General features: G+C 50.7%; 1 protein-coding gene across 3 annotated transcripts in view; it reads right to left on the bottom strand.

The window, feature by feature from the left end:
* The window catches only part of LOC139746783 (uncharacterized), a 136,672-nt gene that overhangs the window by 69,254 nt on the left and 49,271 nt on the right, over positions 1-18,147 (bottom strand). The window contains exon 1 of one of the 3 annotated variants that reach the window (XM_071658334.1): positions 11,932-14,506. The exons of 1 other annotated variant lie outside the window; for it this stretch is intronic. In XM_071658334.1, coding sequence (XP_071514435.1) covers positions 11,932-13,840 — 1,909 coding nt within the window. In that variant the 5' untranslated portion in view covers positions 13,841-14,506. Of the gene's footprint in view, positions 1-11,931; positions 14,507-18,147 lie in introns of those variants that run through there. One more of the 3 variants, XM_071658335.1, reaches the window with a different exon arrangement.

The raw sequence follows: 18,147 nt of genomic DNA, 5'->3' as shown, positions 1-18,147 counted from the left end.
ATCTCATTGATTTTGGTGATCTGAAGTGCATGGACCTTGCCACGCCCAACACAAGGACTCCACTGTAACATGACTGTACCGTCCTGTACCGCCGATAATTGGTCATCCTTCTGGTACAGCGAACCATCTATATGGCTCCTCACGCTGGCTATGCACTTAGCCTCTACCAGGCTCCTCACGCTGGCTATGCACTTAGCCTCTACCAGGCTCCTCACGCTGGCTATGCACTTAGCCTCTACCAGGCTCCTCACGCTGGCTATGCACTTAGCCTCTACCAAGGCTCCTCACGCTGGCTATGCACTTAGCCTCTACCAAGGCTCCTCACACTGGCTATGCACTTAGCCTCTACCAGGCTCCTCACGCTGGCTATGCACTTAGCCTCTACCAAGGCTCCTCACACTGGCTATGCACTTATCCTCTACCAAGGCTCCTCACGCTGGCTATGCACTTAGCCTCTACCAGGCTCCTCACACTGGCTATGGCCGCTAACAGCCACTGCGAATCACCCAACGATATCTTCCCCAGTGAATAACAAAATGGCAAATAAATTTCGTTACATTTACCACAACAATAATAACTTCTTAATGAAAACCTGGCCATAGAAATCACCGTTCAGCTATTTTACGAATCAGCTGCTGAACATTACAGCGTGTGCGTCATGTTCTCCACAGCTGTTCTCCAGCATCTGTGTTCTCCCAAGGTAAGGGAAACGTAGATTCAGCTGACAACAAGATGGCCTTCCGTCTGGACCAAGCGGGCCCGCAGCGCTGCAGCAGCGGCTTCGCCCACTCTCTCGTACACCAGTTCCCCCATCCACCCCAATGGTCGTGGCCCGACCCTCTGGTATTTCTTCTGCGGGAGGAGGAGGAGGAGGAGGTGGTACAGGTTTGTGAGGCCTTGTTACCAGGGACATCCCTCCGTGGCCTTCCGAGAAAAGCCTTGATGGTGTGAGCCAGCGCCGCCCCCCCGGGGCCGGCCAGACGCGAGAGAGAGAGAGAGAGAGAGAGAGAGAGAGAGAGAGAGAGAGAGAGAGAGAGAGAGAGAGAGAGAGAGAGAGAGAGGAAAAAAAGACCTCCCTCTCATCTCAAGGTTACAACTGCTGGCGAAGACAGTCACTCAAGTCCTAAAAATGAGGTGTTCGTGTGTGTGTGTGTGTGTGTGTGTGTGTGTGGAGGCGTCCCCAGCCACTTACACCTGCTGCCTTTTCCACAAAACTGCTGAGGTTTTTACACACACACACACACACACACACACACACACACACACACACACACACACACACATACCTGTTAACGTTCTGTACCGTGTTGCTTTCCACTAGGTCACTCATGGAACTTTTTCTCTTTTTTTTGGCAGTGGGCATGAGTCGACTCTCTCTCTCTCTCTCTCTCTCTCTCTGGTGAAGTCTGAGAGAGAGAGAGAGAGAGAGAGAGAGAGAGAGAGAGAGAGAGAGAGAGAGAGAGAGAGAGAGAGAGAGAGAGAGAGAGAGAGAGAGAGAGAGAGAGGGAGCACGAAACACACTAATAGAGATCTAAAAATATACGAATCAAAATACAAACAGAATGAACTATAAGTAAGAGAAAACATAACTAATAAAAGATGATAAATGGGAAGACGAGTGTACCCTGGTGAGGTGCATCATTTAATAAATGAACGGCAATAAATGGGTAATGACACCCTCTACGTCCAGCTATTAGTACGATAACTAAGTCAAATAAATGCCAGGCATGTGAAGCGCACGACACCACCCCCCTCAGGTGTTCAGTACGATAATAATAGTCAACGTACGATACCCACCGTACGATGACTGGCAACCCAACACTGGGGACCAGCAGAAACTCGCCGGGGAAAAACCCCACAAACAGGATGATGTACCGTGTTATGACTGAGACACTGGATAAGATCGCCACTCCCAGTCACGTCACCATAAGCGAGACAGTCGCCCCTACCAGTCAGGTCACCATAAGGTTGACAGTCGCCCCTACCAGTCAGGTCACCATAAGCGAGACAGCCAACATCAAATAACAAGGAGTCTGATACTGAGAGGAAGAGGAGGATGGGAAGTGATAACAATGAACATGATTCACTGACAATGCGCCCAACCTGAGCTGAGGCGTTGGAAGCAGCGTGACACAAACACAAGACATGAGCATAAGCAATGTGGAAGGAGAAGCAGACAAGGAAAGGAATGAGGCAAAATAATGAGAGAACACGATGATATTTGACCCCAAACCAATCAGGCAAGACAGATACGAGTATAATGGCACTATACCATGCCATGGGCAGCCCTGGTGCACCAAGTAGAGACGAGGGTCGTCCGCAGGGTCTGTGAGAAATGGCACCACTTGCTTACCTTACGTTAACCTTAAATCCAGACAAAATGCCACCAGGCGCAGGCAGCCACCTACCACCCAGACACGTGGGAGTCATGGCTTGAGGTAAAGCACTGAAAGCACACATACTGCGGCCTCTCATGCAAACAGATGGAGGGATGAGGATTACCGTCACATACACAACATCAATTAAGATACAACCAGTGAACATCACGATACAACCAATGAACATTACGTTACAACCAATGAACATTGCGTTACAACCAATGAACATTGCGTTACAACCAATGAACATTACGTTACAACCAATGAACATTACGTTACAACCAATGAACATTACGTTACAACCAATGAACATTGCGTTACAACCAATGAACATTGCGTTACAACCAATGAACATTGCGTTACAACCAATGAACATTGCGTTACAACCAATGAACATTGCGTTACAACCAATGAACATTACGTTACAACCAATGAACATTACGTTACAACCAATGAACATTGCGTTACAACCAATGAACTTTACGATACATCCAATGAACATTACGATACAACCAATGAAAATTACGATACAACCAATGAACATTACGATACAGCCAATGAGCATTACGTTACAACCAATGAAAATTACGATACAACAAATGAAAAGAAACATCGCTTCGATTGCATTCATTACTGATTTGTCCTTCATCAATTACCACACAATTATCTTCATCTGTGACTTGCCCTTGGTCAAATATCATCCAATTACCTTCATTAACGACCTATCCTTAATCAAACATCATATAAATTACTTTAACCATCAACTTGTCCTTAGTCAAATACCACCGACTTGTCATGAATCAAATAACACACAACTCAGCAAGAACTTCATGTTAATAAAACTCGTTGGTGTAACTGCACGGTGACTTATGGCTCCAACCTTCGGCTCTGACATATTCACAATCAGAACTGCTTTTAGAAGCGTACGACACTTTCGAAAGCGATGCGCGGCAGCGGGCATCGCACCGGGTGGGCCAGCATTTGTAAGCCATCTACGCTGATTTGGAAACTCTCTAATAGTGTTTACACGTAATATCCTACATCTGGCAGCTTATTCCACTTAACATCTCTTAACACTGCAAACCAAACGCTTTGTTACATCATTATTCAGTATAAATCAATCATGTTTAAAACCGCTACTTCGAATTCTTTCCTGATTGGATCGTCTGTACATTGTATAGACACCATCTTTATTGACACTATTTAAGCGTTTCATCCACTTTGCACTTGGATATTACCATCCTTTATTCCAGGCTTAACTAAGTAATGAGCATCTAACTTCCTCAGTTTCTCTTCATAGGAAAGACTTCAAATACCATGGATCATTTTTTTGGTCATCCCTTCGGGAGAATTTACGTTCATCTTAAAATACGTCGCTCAAAATCAAAGTTCTTACTCCCACGAGAGAGAGAGAGAGAGAGAGAGAGAGAGAGAGAGAGAGAGAGAGAGAGAGAGAGAGAGAGAGAGAGAGAGAGAGAGAGAGAGAGACCCGGCCGTAGTATAACGTTTGTCCCGTTACTCCCAGCACTTATAAAAGTAACCCCAAGGACTCTATTCGCTTTATTTCGGATGTTTCTAAGTCGATGCTCTATGTGTGTCACTACTAAATCTCATACGCCACTTTTTTTCTTTTTTTTTTTTTACGTGCATATATGTCATTCACAGATGTCTTCCTGTACTGATAAGCGAATTTCCTGTTCAGTACATCAACATTTCCAAATACCGCCAGCGCTGATAAAGCTAGCAGGACGTGCAAGTCATTAGCACATATAAATAACAGAGGTCCCAAGACTGGTTCCTTAGGGACGCCACCAGTCACTGGTCCCCACTGTGATCTATACCCATTTACGGTAACCCTCAGATCCCTGTCAGTAGGCCAGACTCTCGGATCCAGTCCACAGCACTCTCGTGCTAACACCATGCTCATGCGTTTGGTTTATCTGCCAAGAACACAGCCTTAGGCTATACTGAAATCGAGGTAAATACTAGCATATTTATCAATTGTTTATCATCACGTCGAAAATATTTGTGACAAATGAAAGTGAAAAGCGAATTACTTCTTTGAAACATCCTTTCTGAAGAGTGGAATTACAGTTGCCATCTTGCATGCATTGTCCACGAAACCTGAAAGATGTGGTATACATATTCTTTTTTCGTAATGGCCGACTGACTTCAACACTGAAATTCTATCATAAATGGGATACATTTCATATCCTGGAGGGGATTATTATTCTCCCGATCTCTGTTTCAGATCACCACGAAGACTATTGCATCATATACTTTCCTCACTTCTAAACACTTGCCTGACCTCGGGTACGGTGCTTAGACCTGCGGCAGTGAGAGAGAGAGAGAGAGAGAGAGAGAGAGAGAGAGAGAGAGAGAGAGAGAGAGAGAGAGAGAGAGAGAGAGAGAATACTCATCTACAACATAGTTCATTCTCTGATCATCATTCGTCGACATGAGTGATTCCGTTTTCTGTGGTGGTGATGCCTTTCTTTTCCCCCTGTTAGGCAAAAAGTGACAGACTTCCTTACACTGTGCTCTTGCACTGTAGCCACCATTACCTCATTTCTTGTGACTTTCTTGGTGATTTACTTTACACTTCTTGTCAGGTCTAATCACTGGGGCAGACATCTCCCCTCCCTGCTACCTATATCTGGTCTTACCCTTCCGTTCAGTGAGATATTTCTATCTTTCTGATCATCTGTTGACATACTAGTGGTCGTCCGATTGAGTTCTGCCTCAGAATATCTTCAAGAAAATCCAAAAATCATTTCATGTCTTTCCTACCTGCATGCACACAAATACAAAAGCATAAACGAGCAAATACATGGACGTAGAAACATACACGCAAGACAGCAAATACATGGACGTAGAAACATACACACAAGACAGCACCTATGCACACAAATACACACAAACACACACTATACCTACAATTACGTGAACGTGGAGACCCAACCCGCGCATCAAACCTGTCATTACTGTGTCATTCTCTGCAAACCGTACCGAAATGTGAGGTTTAAAAGGCCAAATACTGGAGGTCGGCCTGGCCCAGCCAGCCCCACACTGTACACTGGGTTCCGACTATAGTCAACACACTCCAGTGGCTTAATGTGTTACACAGTTCTGAACTCGCTCTATCGTTACCTGTCTTGAGTTACCGTGGCAGGGCGATGAACAAGGTACATCGGACAACTGACTGAAAGAAAGAGAAAATGGTCAAGCCCTTAAGCACGACGGTACGATCCTTGGACACGACGGTACGATGCTTGAGCACGGAGGTAGGATCCTTGAGCACGACGGTACGACCCTTGAGCAAGACGGTACGATCCTTAAGCACGACGGTACGACCCTTGAGCACGACGGTACGATGCTTGAGCACGGAGGTAGGATCCTTGAGCACGACGGTACGACCCTTGAGCACGACGGTGCGATGCTTGAGCACGGCGGTACGATCCTTGAGCACGACGGTACGACCCTTGAACACGACGGTACGACCCTTCTGTATGATGATGACCTTACCTTTGACCTGACCCTTAAGGGGTAAGGTCAAAGGATTGGCCAACAGACCGAAGGATCGCCGCACCACCTTGTTCAAGGCGTTAGCAGTCCCACCTTGTCTTCCATGAGGCCAAACCTCACATTGGCCTCGTGAAGGTCTGTCAAGGTAACGTGAAAACATACTACCCCTTGCAAGGCAACTCGACACACACAAACAATGGCCACTCATGTGTTCCACACTCCGGGATCCAAAGCTGTTGACTGAACACACGACCCCTCAACCAGGTAACAACCTCAGCTTACTCTCCGAGTTCCGTATATCAAACTACCAGCGTTACCCCTACGTCAACTGGCATACTGGGAGTGGCTGGCGTGGAGGACGGGTTGTGGTGGTGACGGTGGTTGACTGGTACCTATAATAGGCTTAAGAGCCTGAGGCTTGGGGTCCACTTGCGACGGAGCCCCCGAGGGAGACGAGCGACCCACAGCAGGTCAAGCACCACTCACCATCATGGACAAGGTCACGGTGTGACCTTCATGGGTCAGTGGTCAGGAGGTGACCTGGCTGGTGGCCCCACCGTCAGCTTAAATCATCTCAGACCCTTCGGGGTTCCACCATCAGAAAAGTACCTACCGTACGCTGGCGACACTACATTTCTGGTACCAGAGGTCTGGCCTGCCACCGCCACAACCATGCTCCGCTACCACACGCCCAGCACCACCACCGTACTATACACTACCACACATCACAAGGATGTAGGTGGCTCAGGGTGACACTGGTGAGAGTGTAGGAGGCGGGAGGTTCAGGTGCCACTGGTGATGGTGTAGGATGTGGGAGGTTCAGGAGAGAGGAACAGCGGAAGGGATGATGATGTAACAACCCAACCCCCCCGCTACCCACAACACATCCTCCCTAAACTCGAGTTTCTCCTGCCATATTTCTTCTCTTCCTCACCGGATGATATCATACAGCGCTACAGTAAGGTACGCAAAGCGAAAAGAAAGGACAAATATCGATAGTAAAGTAAAGGTCTGTTTGATATATACGAGAGGACGGAAATCAAAACCTTTCCGGCTTCCGCAGACCCGACACTTTCCCTTCCTTGCTGCCGAAGGAAAGCCGGCCGCACACCCGGGGGTAGAGACGACACGGTGGGGCACAAGGAAGGGAAGGTAGGAAGGCAGAGGTAGGGAAGGGGTCGGGTATACGCGTACGAGGCAGCGTAATGACGCGAAGGTCACTGTACTCCTCAGGAAGAGAGACTGCGAGGCGGAAGACAATCTCATCTTACGTATACCTTATGATGGTTCGGGAGGGCCTCTTCCCCTACAGTTAGGTCATGGACCTTACCTAACCTTACGATGGTTTCGGAGGTCTCCTAGCCCCACAGGTGGGTCTCTTGAGGACTGCAACGCATGAGGTACGACTCCAACCTTTCAGAAAGAAGCAGAGGGAGCATCGACACACCCTCGCCTTGCTGCAGGTGGCCACCACAAAACCCGGGTCAACGGACACCACCAGTCTTCATATCTTCCTCGACCGCACCGCCACTCGCGATCGAAGTCCTGAAGATGGTTTACGCCGGCATTCCAAGGTGAGTGGCGCGTCCTGTGTTTCCTCCACAACATTCCCACCACTCCACACCACTAATGTCAAGGAAGAATTATTTGATTTCATGAGTCATGTACTGTTACCTGCCAGACCCGAAGGCGTCCACGTCACGTGAAGACCCTCTTGAGCAAGAAGGCACCGACCCCCGGGCCCATCCCGGGATCTACCCAGCTTAAAAAAGCAAATACAAATCCCAAAACGAATGTCGCAACTTGAGGATCATTTCAACCAAGACTTTCGTATCGGGTGGGCCTGCAACCTCTGTTGCCAAGTGAGACAATCTGCTGCTTCTCAGGAAGCAGCAGACGTGTAAGGACATTGACACCCTCCCGTCTGTTCCATCGTCCACGTGAGCGTCTGCACTTCCCTGCCGAGGGAAAGGAGTATTCCTAGCATTACCAAATGATTTTCTGCTGGCAAGTTAATATATATATATATATATATATATATATATATATATATATATATATATATATATATATATATATATATATTTTATCCCTGGGGATAGGGGATTAAGAATACTTCCCACGTATTCCCTGCGTGTCGTAGAAGGCGACTAAAAGGGGAGGGAGCGGGGGGCTGGAAATCCTCCCCTCTCGTTTTTTTTTTTTAAATTTTCCAAAAGAAGGAACAAAGGGGGCCAGTTGAGGATATTCCAAAAAAGGCCCAGTCCTCTGTTCTTAGCGCTACCTCGCTAACGCGGGAAATGGCGAATAGTTTAAAAAAAAAAAAAATATATATATATATATATATATATATATATATATATATATATATATATATATATATATATATATATCACATATAATACCCTCCTCCAGCAGCAAGGATTCGAACCCAGACATCAAATTCCATTCCTCATATGTGAGCATTCGAATGACTATATCATGATTAATACGAACAATTTTCGTGTATCTTCACCTCCAGCAGCAAGGATTCGAACCCAGACATCAAATTCCATTCCTCAAATGTGAGCATTCGAATGACTATATCATGATTAATACGAACGTTTTTCGTGTATCTTCACACCACCCCATCCTGTCTGCAGCCTGTCGAGAACAACAAGTACAACATGTACGACTCAACAAAGGCAACGATTTGTCATATTCATGATGTTAGAAAACTTGCTCAGTCATGAAGGGTTTTTGGCCTGCCTGCCGGACGTGCAGGCTGACAGCCTTCCTCTGCCTGCCGGACGTGCAGGATGAGAGTCTTCCTCTGCCTGCCGGACGTGCAGGATGACCGCCTTCCTCTGCCTGCAGGACGTGCAGGATGAGAGTCTTCCTCCGCCTGCCGGACGTGCAGGATGAGAGTCTTCCTCCGCCTGCCGGACGTGCAGGATGACAGCCTTCCTCTGGCTGCCGGACGTGCAGGATGACAGCCTTCCTCTGCCTGCCGGACGTGCAGGATGAGAGTCTTCCTCCGCCTGCCGGACGTGCAGGATGACAGCCTTCCTCCGGCTGCCGGACGTGCAGGATGAGAGCCTTCCTCTGCCTGCCGGACGTGCAGGATGACAGCCTTCCTCTGGCTGCCGGACATGCAGGCTGACAGCCTTCCTCCGGCTGCCGGACGTGCAGGATGACAGCCTTCCTCAGGCTGCCGGACATGCAGGCTGACAGCCTTCCTCCGGCTGCCGGACGTGCAGGATGAGAGCGATGAACCTAGCCTGCAGTATTAACCGTTCCTGCCAGCATATCGTCTTACCCAAGGTTATATGAATGATCATGTTCTTCCAGGAGAACACCGGAGAACACATTCTCGGAGAACACCGGAGAACACATTCCCGGAGAACACCGGAGAACACATTCCCGGAGAACACATTCACGGAGAACAACGGAGAACACATTCCCGGAGAACACCGGAGAACACATTCCCGGAGAACAACGGAGAACACATTCCCGGAGAACAACGGAGAACACATTCCCGGAGAACACCGGAGAACACCTTCACGGAGAACAACGGAGAACACATTCACGGAGAACACATTCCCGGAGAACACCGGAGAACACATTACCGGAGAACACATCAACCTGAGAACACCGGAGAACACATCAACCTGAGAACACCGGAGAACACTGGAGAACACATCAATGGATACGACATTATTCCTAAACCACGGCGTCCAGTGCATGACACCGACTTCAGCACACATCACGAGGACTTCAGTACACGTCAAATGGATTTCAGCACATATCACATGCACTTCAACACACACCTCATGGACTTCAGCACGCATCACGTGGACTTCAGCACACATCACGTGGAATTCAGTACACGTCAAATGGACTTCAGCACACATCACATGCATTTCAACACACACCTCATGGACTTCAGCACACATCACGTCGACTTCAGCACACATCACGTGGACTTAAGCACACATCACGTGGACTTCAGCACACGTCAAATGGACTTCAGCACACATCACATGCACTTCAACACACACCTCATGGACATCACGTGGAGTTCAGCACACATCACGTGGACTTCAGCACACCATGTGAACTTCAGTACACGTCAATTGGACTTCAGCACACGTCACATGGAATTCAGCACACGTCACATGGACTTCAGCACACATCACATGGACTTCAGGACACATCACATGGACTTCAGCACACATCACATGTACTTCAGGACACATCACTTGGACTTCAGCACACATCACTTGGACTTCAGCACACATCACCTGGACTTCAGGACACATCACATGGACTTCAGTACACATCACATGCACTTCAACACACACCTCATGGACTTCAGCACACATCACGTGGAGTTCAGCACACATCAGGTGGACTTCAGCTCACATCACGTGGACTTCAGCACACGTCACATGCACTTCAGCACACGTCACATGCACTTCAGCACACATCACCCACTGAAGGGAGATCTTTTCCACACGACACAGTTGACGATCATGCAGTGTGGAGACTTCATTGCTATCAACAGTAGTAAGCCAACACTCTCTGCACTGACCACCAACACACCACTCCTGCTCCATCACCATGAACTGTTCTCCAGCCCATGAACTGTTCTCCAGCGTTCACCTCTGAACATCACAGATCACAGGCACGTGGAACGATTCCCCCCCCCCCCCCGTCAAACGTCCATCGCGCCATCGAGGCACCATCAACCATGAGGTCTCAGCGGACCGAAGCCGTGGTCCTCGGTCTTCGAGTGGGCCATGAGGTACAAACATGAGGGAGGGATTCATGAGGCACAATGTGACAGGAGGGAAGGTGGGGAGGTCGGCCGGTGATCATGAGACAACCTCACCTCCTGTGGTAGAGCAAGGTGGGATCGCGCAGTCGTAACAAGATGGGATTCTATGAATTCGGTGTGGGAGGTGAAATAATACGAAGACATTATATATATATATATATATATATATATATATATATATATATATATATATATATATATATATATATATATATATATATATCCTAGCCTTAGCCAGGTACGCATTTTATCGACCAACCCCTATGGGTGGATGAACAACTGGGCTACCTGTGGACCGATTGCCACAACCAGGATTTAAAACTATGCGTTCGACCCTGGGCGGCCCGTGAATGCGTCACGGTCAGGAACGCTAAACGCTGCACCACGGAGTAGCCTCAAACCTCATATCCCCCCCGGCAGCTAAGACACTGGATGAGGACGAGTGTGGCAGAAGTTGGGACGCTCTCAAGTGTTGGAGATCCACCTCAAGCCACTGGGGACAGATTTCGACACAAAAGAGTCAAGATCACGGAGCAGCAGCTTTTGAGACACCTCACCGACCACGACACCCGTCAAGGAATCTGTGCGCTCTCGACTGTACAATACCGACGTGTATCCACACCATCTAAAATACGGGGCACATACGAAGGTCCCGGAATTAAACACAGGGAGAATTTCGCAATGAAGTACATTAAAGGAATCCGCGCGTCGCGGGGAAGCGATCAATTTACGTGTACTATTTTACTATGGTATCGGAGAATCATCATCTCTTACAACTAAAATCATATATAAAACTTTATCAACAGCTAAAGGTACGAAACTTTTCAACTCACCCAGGTAAATAAGAGAAAAATCACAATGTGTCCTTGACAGACGAAGGAGGGGAAGTTGACGCGTTTCTTCAACCGTGCCAAGTCAACCTTGCTCACTGAAGACTAAGGATTGAAGATGTCAACATGACCATCGGAGCGAGACGTGGGTCTGTGGCGATGGGCTGCACAATATGAATCATCCGTAGCGCCAGTGCTACCTGCTACTCACCACTCATTAAACGTAATGTGTCTCTCATTAGTGAGCCACAGAGTATCCCATGGACGGTGTCCCTACAATTCATAGGCAGAGTACGCACCACTACTCTCACACCGTCGTCCATGACAACCCTACCACTGAGTCTCCTGCGCCAAAATAGAGTGCGACGTCGATTCTTACCTGCCGAGTCCTGGGTACGGTCGGGGAAGGCCCTGGAGGCTGTCCTGAGCCAGGTTCTGGACGTGAAACCGGCAAAAGAAGGGCGGGCACGTAAGCGGGCGGCGGCGTTCTTACCGAGGGCGCGCCTGTCCTCCTGCAGTTTGGAAGGAGAGAGGATGACGGAGGCATCAACATTAGGACCAGCATACCAACGCCACGACGCCGAGTCGTAGCTAGGGTCCTCACCCTCCACTTCACTGCACTGAACGACCCTCCCCACCCGCACCACCGCCCTGGACTCCTTCAACGTGGCACCGACAGCTTGTGAAGTGGCGGTGACGTGGGGTCCAGCCTTCTTCACCTGCTCGGTGGACGTGGCCTCGTACAGGGCGCTGGGGGAGGTGTTGCGCGCTGAATCCTGCGACGAGTCGTGCGTGCTCAACCCCGCTCTGATGACCAAACGACACAGGGCGGAAGCGTCACGAACCTCCACGTAATTCTGCTTTGTGGTTCTGCGGGCGTCGGTGGGCGCCGTGACTTGCACACCAACCTCTCGAGGGCGAGGTGAAGTCCCAGCAGAAGAAATGGATTGAGGTCCAGGAAGACTGGACGTTCCAGTGGCCGGAACGGACAGCTGACTGGCGGGTATGACTGGTGGACTGCTATGTGTGGGTGCTGGACTGGTTGGCAAGGGTGGAGGACTATTGGGAAGGGGCGGCGGTGGACTGGACGAGAGGGGAGGTGAACTGGCAGGGAGGGGTGGCGGACTGGTCGAAGGGGGAAGTGGACTGGTCGGATGGGGCGGTGGGCTGTTCGGAAGGGGCGGTGGACTAGTCGGAAGGGGAGGCGGACTGGTCGGGAGGGGCGGTGGACTGGTTGGACAAGGTGGCGGACTGGTCGGAAGAGGCGGTGGGTTAGTCGGAAGGGGCGGTGGACTGGTCGGAAGAGGCGGTGGACTGGTTGGGAGGGGCGGTGGACTGGTCGGGAGGGGCGGTGGGCTGGCTGGGAGGGGCGGTGGACTGGTTGGGAGGGGCGGTGGACTGGTCGGAAGGGGCGGTGGACTGGTCGGGAGGGGCAGTAAACTGTTCGGGTAGGATGGAGGACAAGTGGAACGGGGAAGTGGCTGGGTGGAGCGTGAAGGATGTATGGTGTGGGCGCTGGGTATGAGGGGCCACACGGGCGCCTCACAACCAGGGAACGCCTGCTGAGTGTCTCCTGCAACAGTGTTATTCGCCAGGTATGTGTTCGTGTCGCTCCACTCGCCTCTAGACACGCCCTTACTGGACTTCCTTTTGTTGGGGCGAGCGTACAAAGGCTCACCCCTGGGTGACAGCGGAGGCTTGGGAGGTCCACGGTGTGTCCTCGGCATCTTAGAGAGATGACCATTTTGCGTGGAGGCGTGTGTGACGCGTTTACGTGTGGAGAAGGAGACAGTGGAGGCGCCGCTGTCGTGTGTCATGCTCTCCACCCCACTCGAGGACGTGTCTCCTGCGGTTTCCGCTACGCGGGTCTTGGCAGCGATGCAGTCGTCGATACATCGTTCGTTGTAGCCCAAGATCGGCGCCGACACCCAAGGCATGTACCGGTAGTCCACGTAGTTGTTGTGCGTGGCGGACACTCTGTCACACTGGGGCTTGGTGCTCTTGAGGGCAGTGTTGAAGATGTGTCTGTCGAGGTGGTGCGTGGTGGTGAGGGAGGGCTGCACAAGAGGATCGTGTCCCAGGCTATGGCCAGACTGGAACACGAACTCGTCTTCGTCAGGCAGGGAGTCGAGGGCATCGTCCGATGAGCACCTGATGGCCGGCCGCAGCGTAAGACTGACCTTGGCACTGGCTCTCCTCCAGAGTGCCGCGCACGACCGTGCCCGCTGCCGACCGCCACGCCTCCTCTTCCGCCACGCCCTCACCAATCCAGTTCCCGACACTGGCATACCGGCGTCTCAGCCGTATGGCAGCATGAGAGGCACAAGGGAGGGGCGGCCAGGACCACAGCAACTACAGAGGCGAGGCGTCAGTGAGTGTGTATACGTGTGTGTGGTGTGCCTGGCACAATAACGGAAGAGAAACTCGTGCCGTCCGTCCTCCCGCTCCCGCCACCTGACACTACCTGACTGGCCCGGGGCCTCTCATTAACACCTGCACACCTCCTCCTTAACACGCGTACTCACTGCTACAGCTGCCTCGTCCGGATACATCACTAATTTCCACTTAACCTTCACTTTTCCTCCAAATTCTTAAAGACTGAAGTCATTTCTGTCAAATACAAAGAAGTTAACGAATCACTGCGTGTTGACATGTCGGGGTTACTCCGTTACACACTTGAATGGCTGGTTACGCACGGTTCCATAGGGCCAATCCAACACTGCTGGCCCTACTTGCCTCCTAACACTTGCTGGACCTAACTCGATCTCACAACGAGCCACAGACGACCTGAGGTATTCCAGCACTCAGGAATCACTTGGCTTCAAGCGTCACACTGTAAGGGCATGGAAGGAGCGTGGTCCATGTGGCTGGCTGACGGAGGCCCCCGCCTGGGCTCGAGGTGCTACAGTTCCAGTTAAGGTCGAGGACGAGGGTTAGGGTGAGCGAGGCGGAGCGAGTCCCGAGCGTACCTCCTACCCCCGCGGCGCTCCGACACACAGTGGCCGCTGTGGCCGTCATCAAGCCGAGCACGGGGACCCACTTCCACCCACCGCCCCCAACACCCTCCCACCTCGAGGAAAGTTGAAGAAACTGCGGAAACAGCTCGCCCTGGAGCGTACTGCCGTCTGCTATACGGAACCTAACCCCTGCAACAGCCGCCCGGGAGGACCCATCCTTACCACGCCCTGTACCACGGGCCACACTCGCGCGTCCTCACACCACCCGACACACAAGAAACGCTGTAGTTTACCCAAAAGGTTTTCTTCCCGGCGGAAGAACCGAACCCAAGCACGACCAACCATAGCTATGTACACGGACGAGAACTATGCCACACTAATGGTCCTTGCAACTGTGCCACACTAGTGGCCCCAGCTACTGTGCCACACTAGTGGCCCCAGCAATTGTACCACACTAATGGTCCCAGCAACTGTGCCACACTGATTTTCCCAGCAACTGTGCCACACTTGTGGCCCAAGCTACTGTGCCACACTTCTGGCCCAAGCTACTGTGCCATACTAATGGTCCCAGCTACTGTGCCACACTAGTGGCCCAAGCTACTGTGCCATACTAATGGTCCCAGCAACTGTGCCACACTAATGGTCCTCGCAACTGCGCCACACTAATGGCCCCTGCAACTGGTGAAAAGAGGTCAGAGCGTGGGAGGTGTATGGCGCAGGCGTGTATGGGGCGACAGGTGCGTGCGTGTGAGGAAGGTGACAGGCACAGACTAGCAGGGAGAGCGCCGCCTCCCATAACAATGTACAGTGTGGTCGGAACAGTGTGTTAAGGAGTGTCGCCAGTGAGTCAGGAGCCAGCCACCACCACAGCCATCGGGCGAGGCCAGACGCGCACACACACACACACACACACACACACACACACAGAGGATGTCTGCCCTAACTAATAACATAATAACACAGTCTTACTCACTAACCCAGTGTCGGCCTTTACTCAAAAACTGTAAGGCGGCGGTGAGTGCTGCAAGGGGGAGTGGCGGAGGTGCGTGTTGTGGGAGAGAGGGTGTTGACAGCAGGTGAGAATCGCGGTGGCAGTGCGGTGTCTGGAAGTGGTGGTAGTGGGTGTTGCTGGGGAGTGGTGGCAGTGTGGTGTCAGGAAGTGTTGGCAGTAGGTGAGGGAACGAGGAGAGAAGTAGCAGTAAGTGTTGTTGGGGTAGGAGAGTTGTGGCGGTGTGTTGTTGAGGGAGAGAGTTGTGGTGGTGAGTGTTGTTAGGGAGAGAGTTGTGGCGGTGCGTATTGTAGGGGAGAACAGAGGCAGACCCTGCTAACTACCAGTGAGCTCAAGACTGATTGCCAGAGGCAGGGGTAACGCGTAGCGCTCACCGTGTACACCTTGCTTGCTCCACAATGCTCTTGTTTCCTGCAGCCACACACAGTACACACAGCTGCCTTCCCCGGGTTCATCCGGCACAGTTCTGAGTCATACGACGAGTTCAGAAAGCTTTCCCAATGTGGACTGCTAACACGTCCACTCTCGTTGAGGTAAACAATGACCATTCTATCTCTCTCTCTCTCTCTCTCTCTCTCTCTCTCTCTCTCTCTCTCTCTCTCTCTCTCTCTCTCTCCTTTCCCGCTGGGCCTTCGATCGCTTCTGCTTGTCGCCTTACGAGCGAGGTATTTGGAACATTCGCACACTGACTCATTCTTCCAATCTGTTAATTGTTTAGGCTTAAGATATCATCTCCGAATCCTTACCTGTTGCCAGGCATGAACCACCACAGACCGTTCCTATCATCTACCCTGCATGGCTCACGTTCCGCCAGGACGGTACACGTGGACCATTCCGTCATTACCATTCGTAAGGGTTCGCGACCTCCCCCCTCCCATTGGTTATCAAGCCTACCTTACTCCGTTGGTGACCATACGTGACAACAGTATCCCCGCCAGTCACTTTATGTGAGCAGTGAACACCCGCCATCCCTCCTCTTCTTCTTCTTCTTCTTCTTCTTCTTCTTCTTCTTCTTCTTCTTCTCCTTCTTCTTCTTCTTCCATGTTCTTGTTATCATACCGGTCATCAACTGCGCCTCTGGATTTCCCAGCTTCTTCAAGATGGCTCTTCAGTCTCTGACAACGTCGGTAGTACACGGGCGGAGGCCGAGGCGACACCATGGATGCATCCGGTGTGTGTGTGTGTGTGGTGTGTGTGTGTGTGAAGGGGGGGGGGGGGACCCAAAAAGCAGGGTGGGGCTGTCATGCGTGACAGACAGAGGCACCCGGGAGGAACACGCATCCTCCGTCACTAGCCACCCTCACTACCAACGTCGCCTTCCTCCCCCACACCACCGCGCTCCTCACACACGGCACATCTCCCCTCCTCCTGACCCACTGAACACCTCACTATGACACACACACACACCAAGGAACGCCATAGCACCAGCCAGTCCTGGCGGAGTGTTGAGAATCTGGCTCCTCCACCAGTGAGCGACGCTCGGCCTCACGACCTCGCCAGTGCCACCCACTGGTGACCATTCGAAGGTCTTCGCGAGTGGGTGGTGCGGGTGTCAAGCTAGCTGTGGCGCCATCACCCACACACACACACACACACACACACACACGACTCCTTTGTTCATAATTAACCTCCTAATGACCCAGGAGGCCGTAGCTCCTACACGCTACAGTCATTAACTACCCGTAATTATCCTCTCAAGCTTTCCCCTCATAATGAGGGGCGTACTGGAAGGGGAGGGTGACGTATGTTTACGTCAGCAGTTACATCTCCGTGTCGTAACCAAGAGCGATATGATGACCCGTAAATAAGACGTGTTATACTATCCCCCTTATATTTACCTAGTTCACCCCTTCTAAAATGTAACCTAAAACCTCCGTGTATATTTTACCTTTAAAATAATTACGCGAGACGCAATTCACAACCTTAAAATACCTTATGGATGACTCGCTGAGTCTCTGGGGAGTCTTCTACCCCCAGAGCCCGGGCTGGGCCCAGGCTGCTGGATTGGGTCGCTGGTCGACCAAGCTGATGGAACCCGACATCTAGACTGCTACACCAAGAACCCTACACACAGGTACGCCAAACAAAACGTCAATATAAAATGAAATTCCTTTAGGCCAAACACAACATACACAATGAAGCGTTCAATGGCTTCTGATCTGTCAGGCTGTTAGAGGCCGCGACCAGCTGGCCTACCTGCCTACCAATGCAACCTGTCTGGTGAGGACCAAAGTGTTTCTCATATCTACCAGTAGAACAGTAAATACCTACCAGTAGAACAGTAAATATCTACCAGTAGAACGGTAAATATCTACCAGTACAATGGTAAATATCTACCAGTACAACGGTAAACATCTACCAGTACAACGGTAAACATCTACCAGTACAACGGCAAATATCTACCAATAAAACGGCAAATATCTACCAGTACAATGGCAAATATCTACCACTACAACGGTAAATATCTACAAGTACAACGGCAAATATCTACCAGTACAACGGCAAATATCTACCAGTACAACGTTAAATATCTAGTACAGTGATGAATATTTCCCAGAACGGTGAGAAAATCACCACGGCAGGGTAGAATATTTACCAGTGTAGCTGTGAATATTTTCAGATTATGTAA

The sequence above is a fragment of the Panulirus ornatus genome, chromosome 66 (assembly GCF_036320965.1).
Source record: "Panulirus ornatus isolate Po-2019 chromosome 66, ASM3632096v1, whole genome shotgun sequence".
Lineage (NCBI taxonomy): Eukaryota > Metazoa > Arthropoda > Malacostraca > Decapoda > Palinuridae > Panulirus > Panulirus ornatus.
This window is presented reverse-complemented; position numbering and strand designations above follow the sequence as displayed.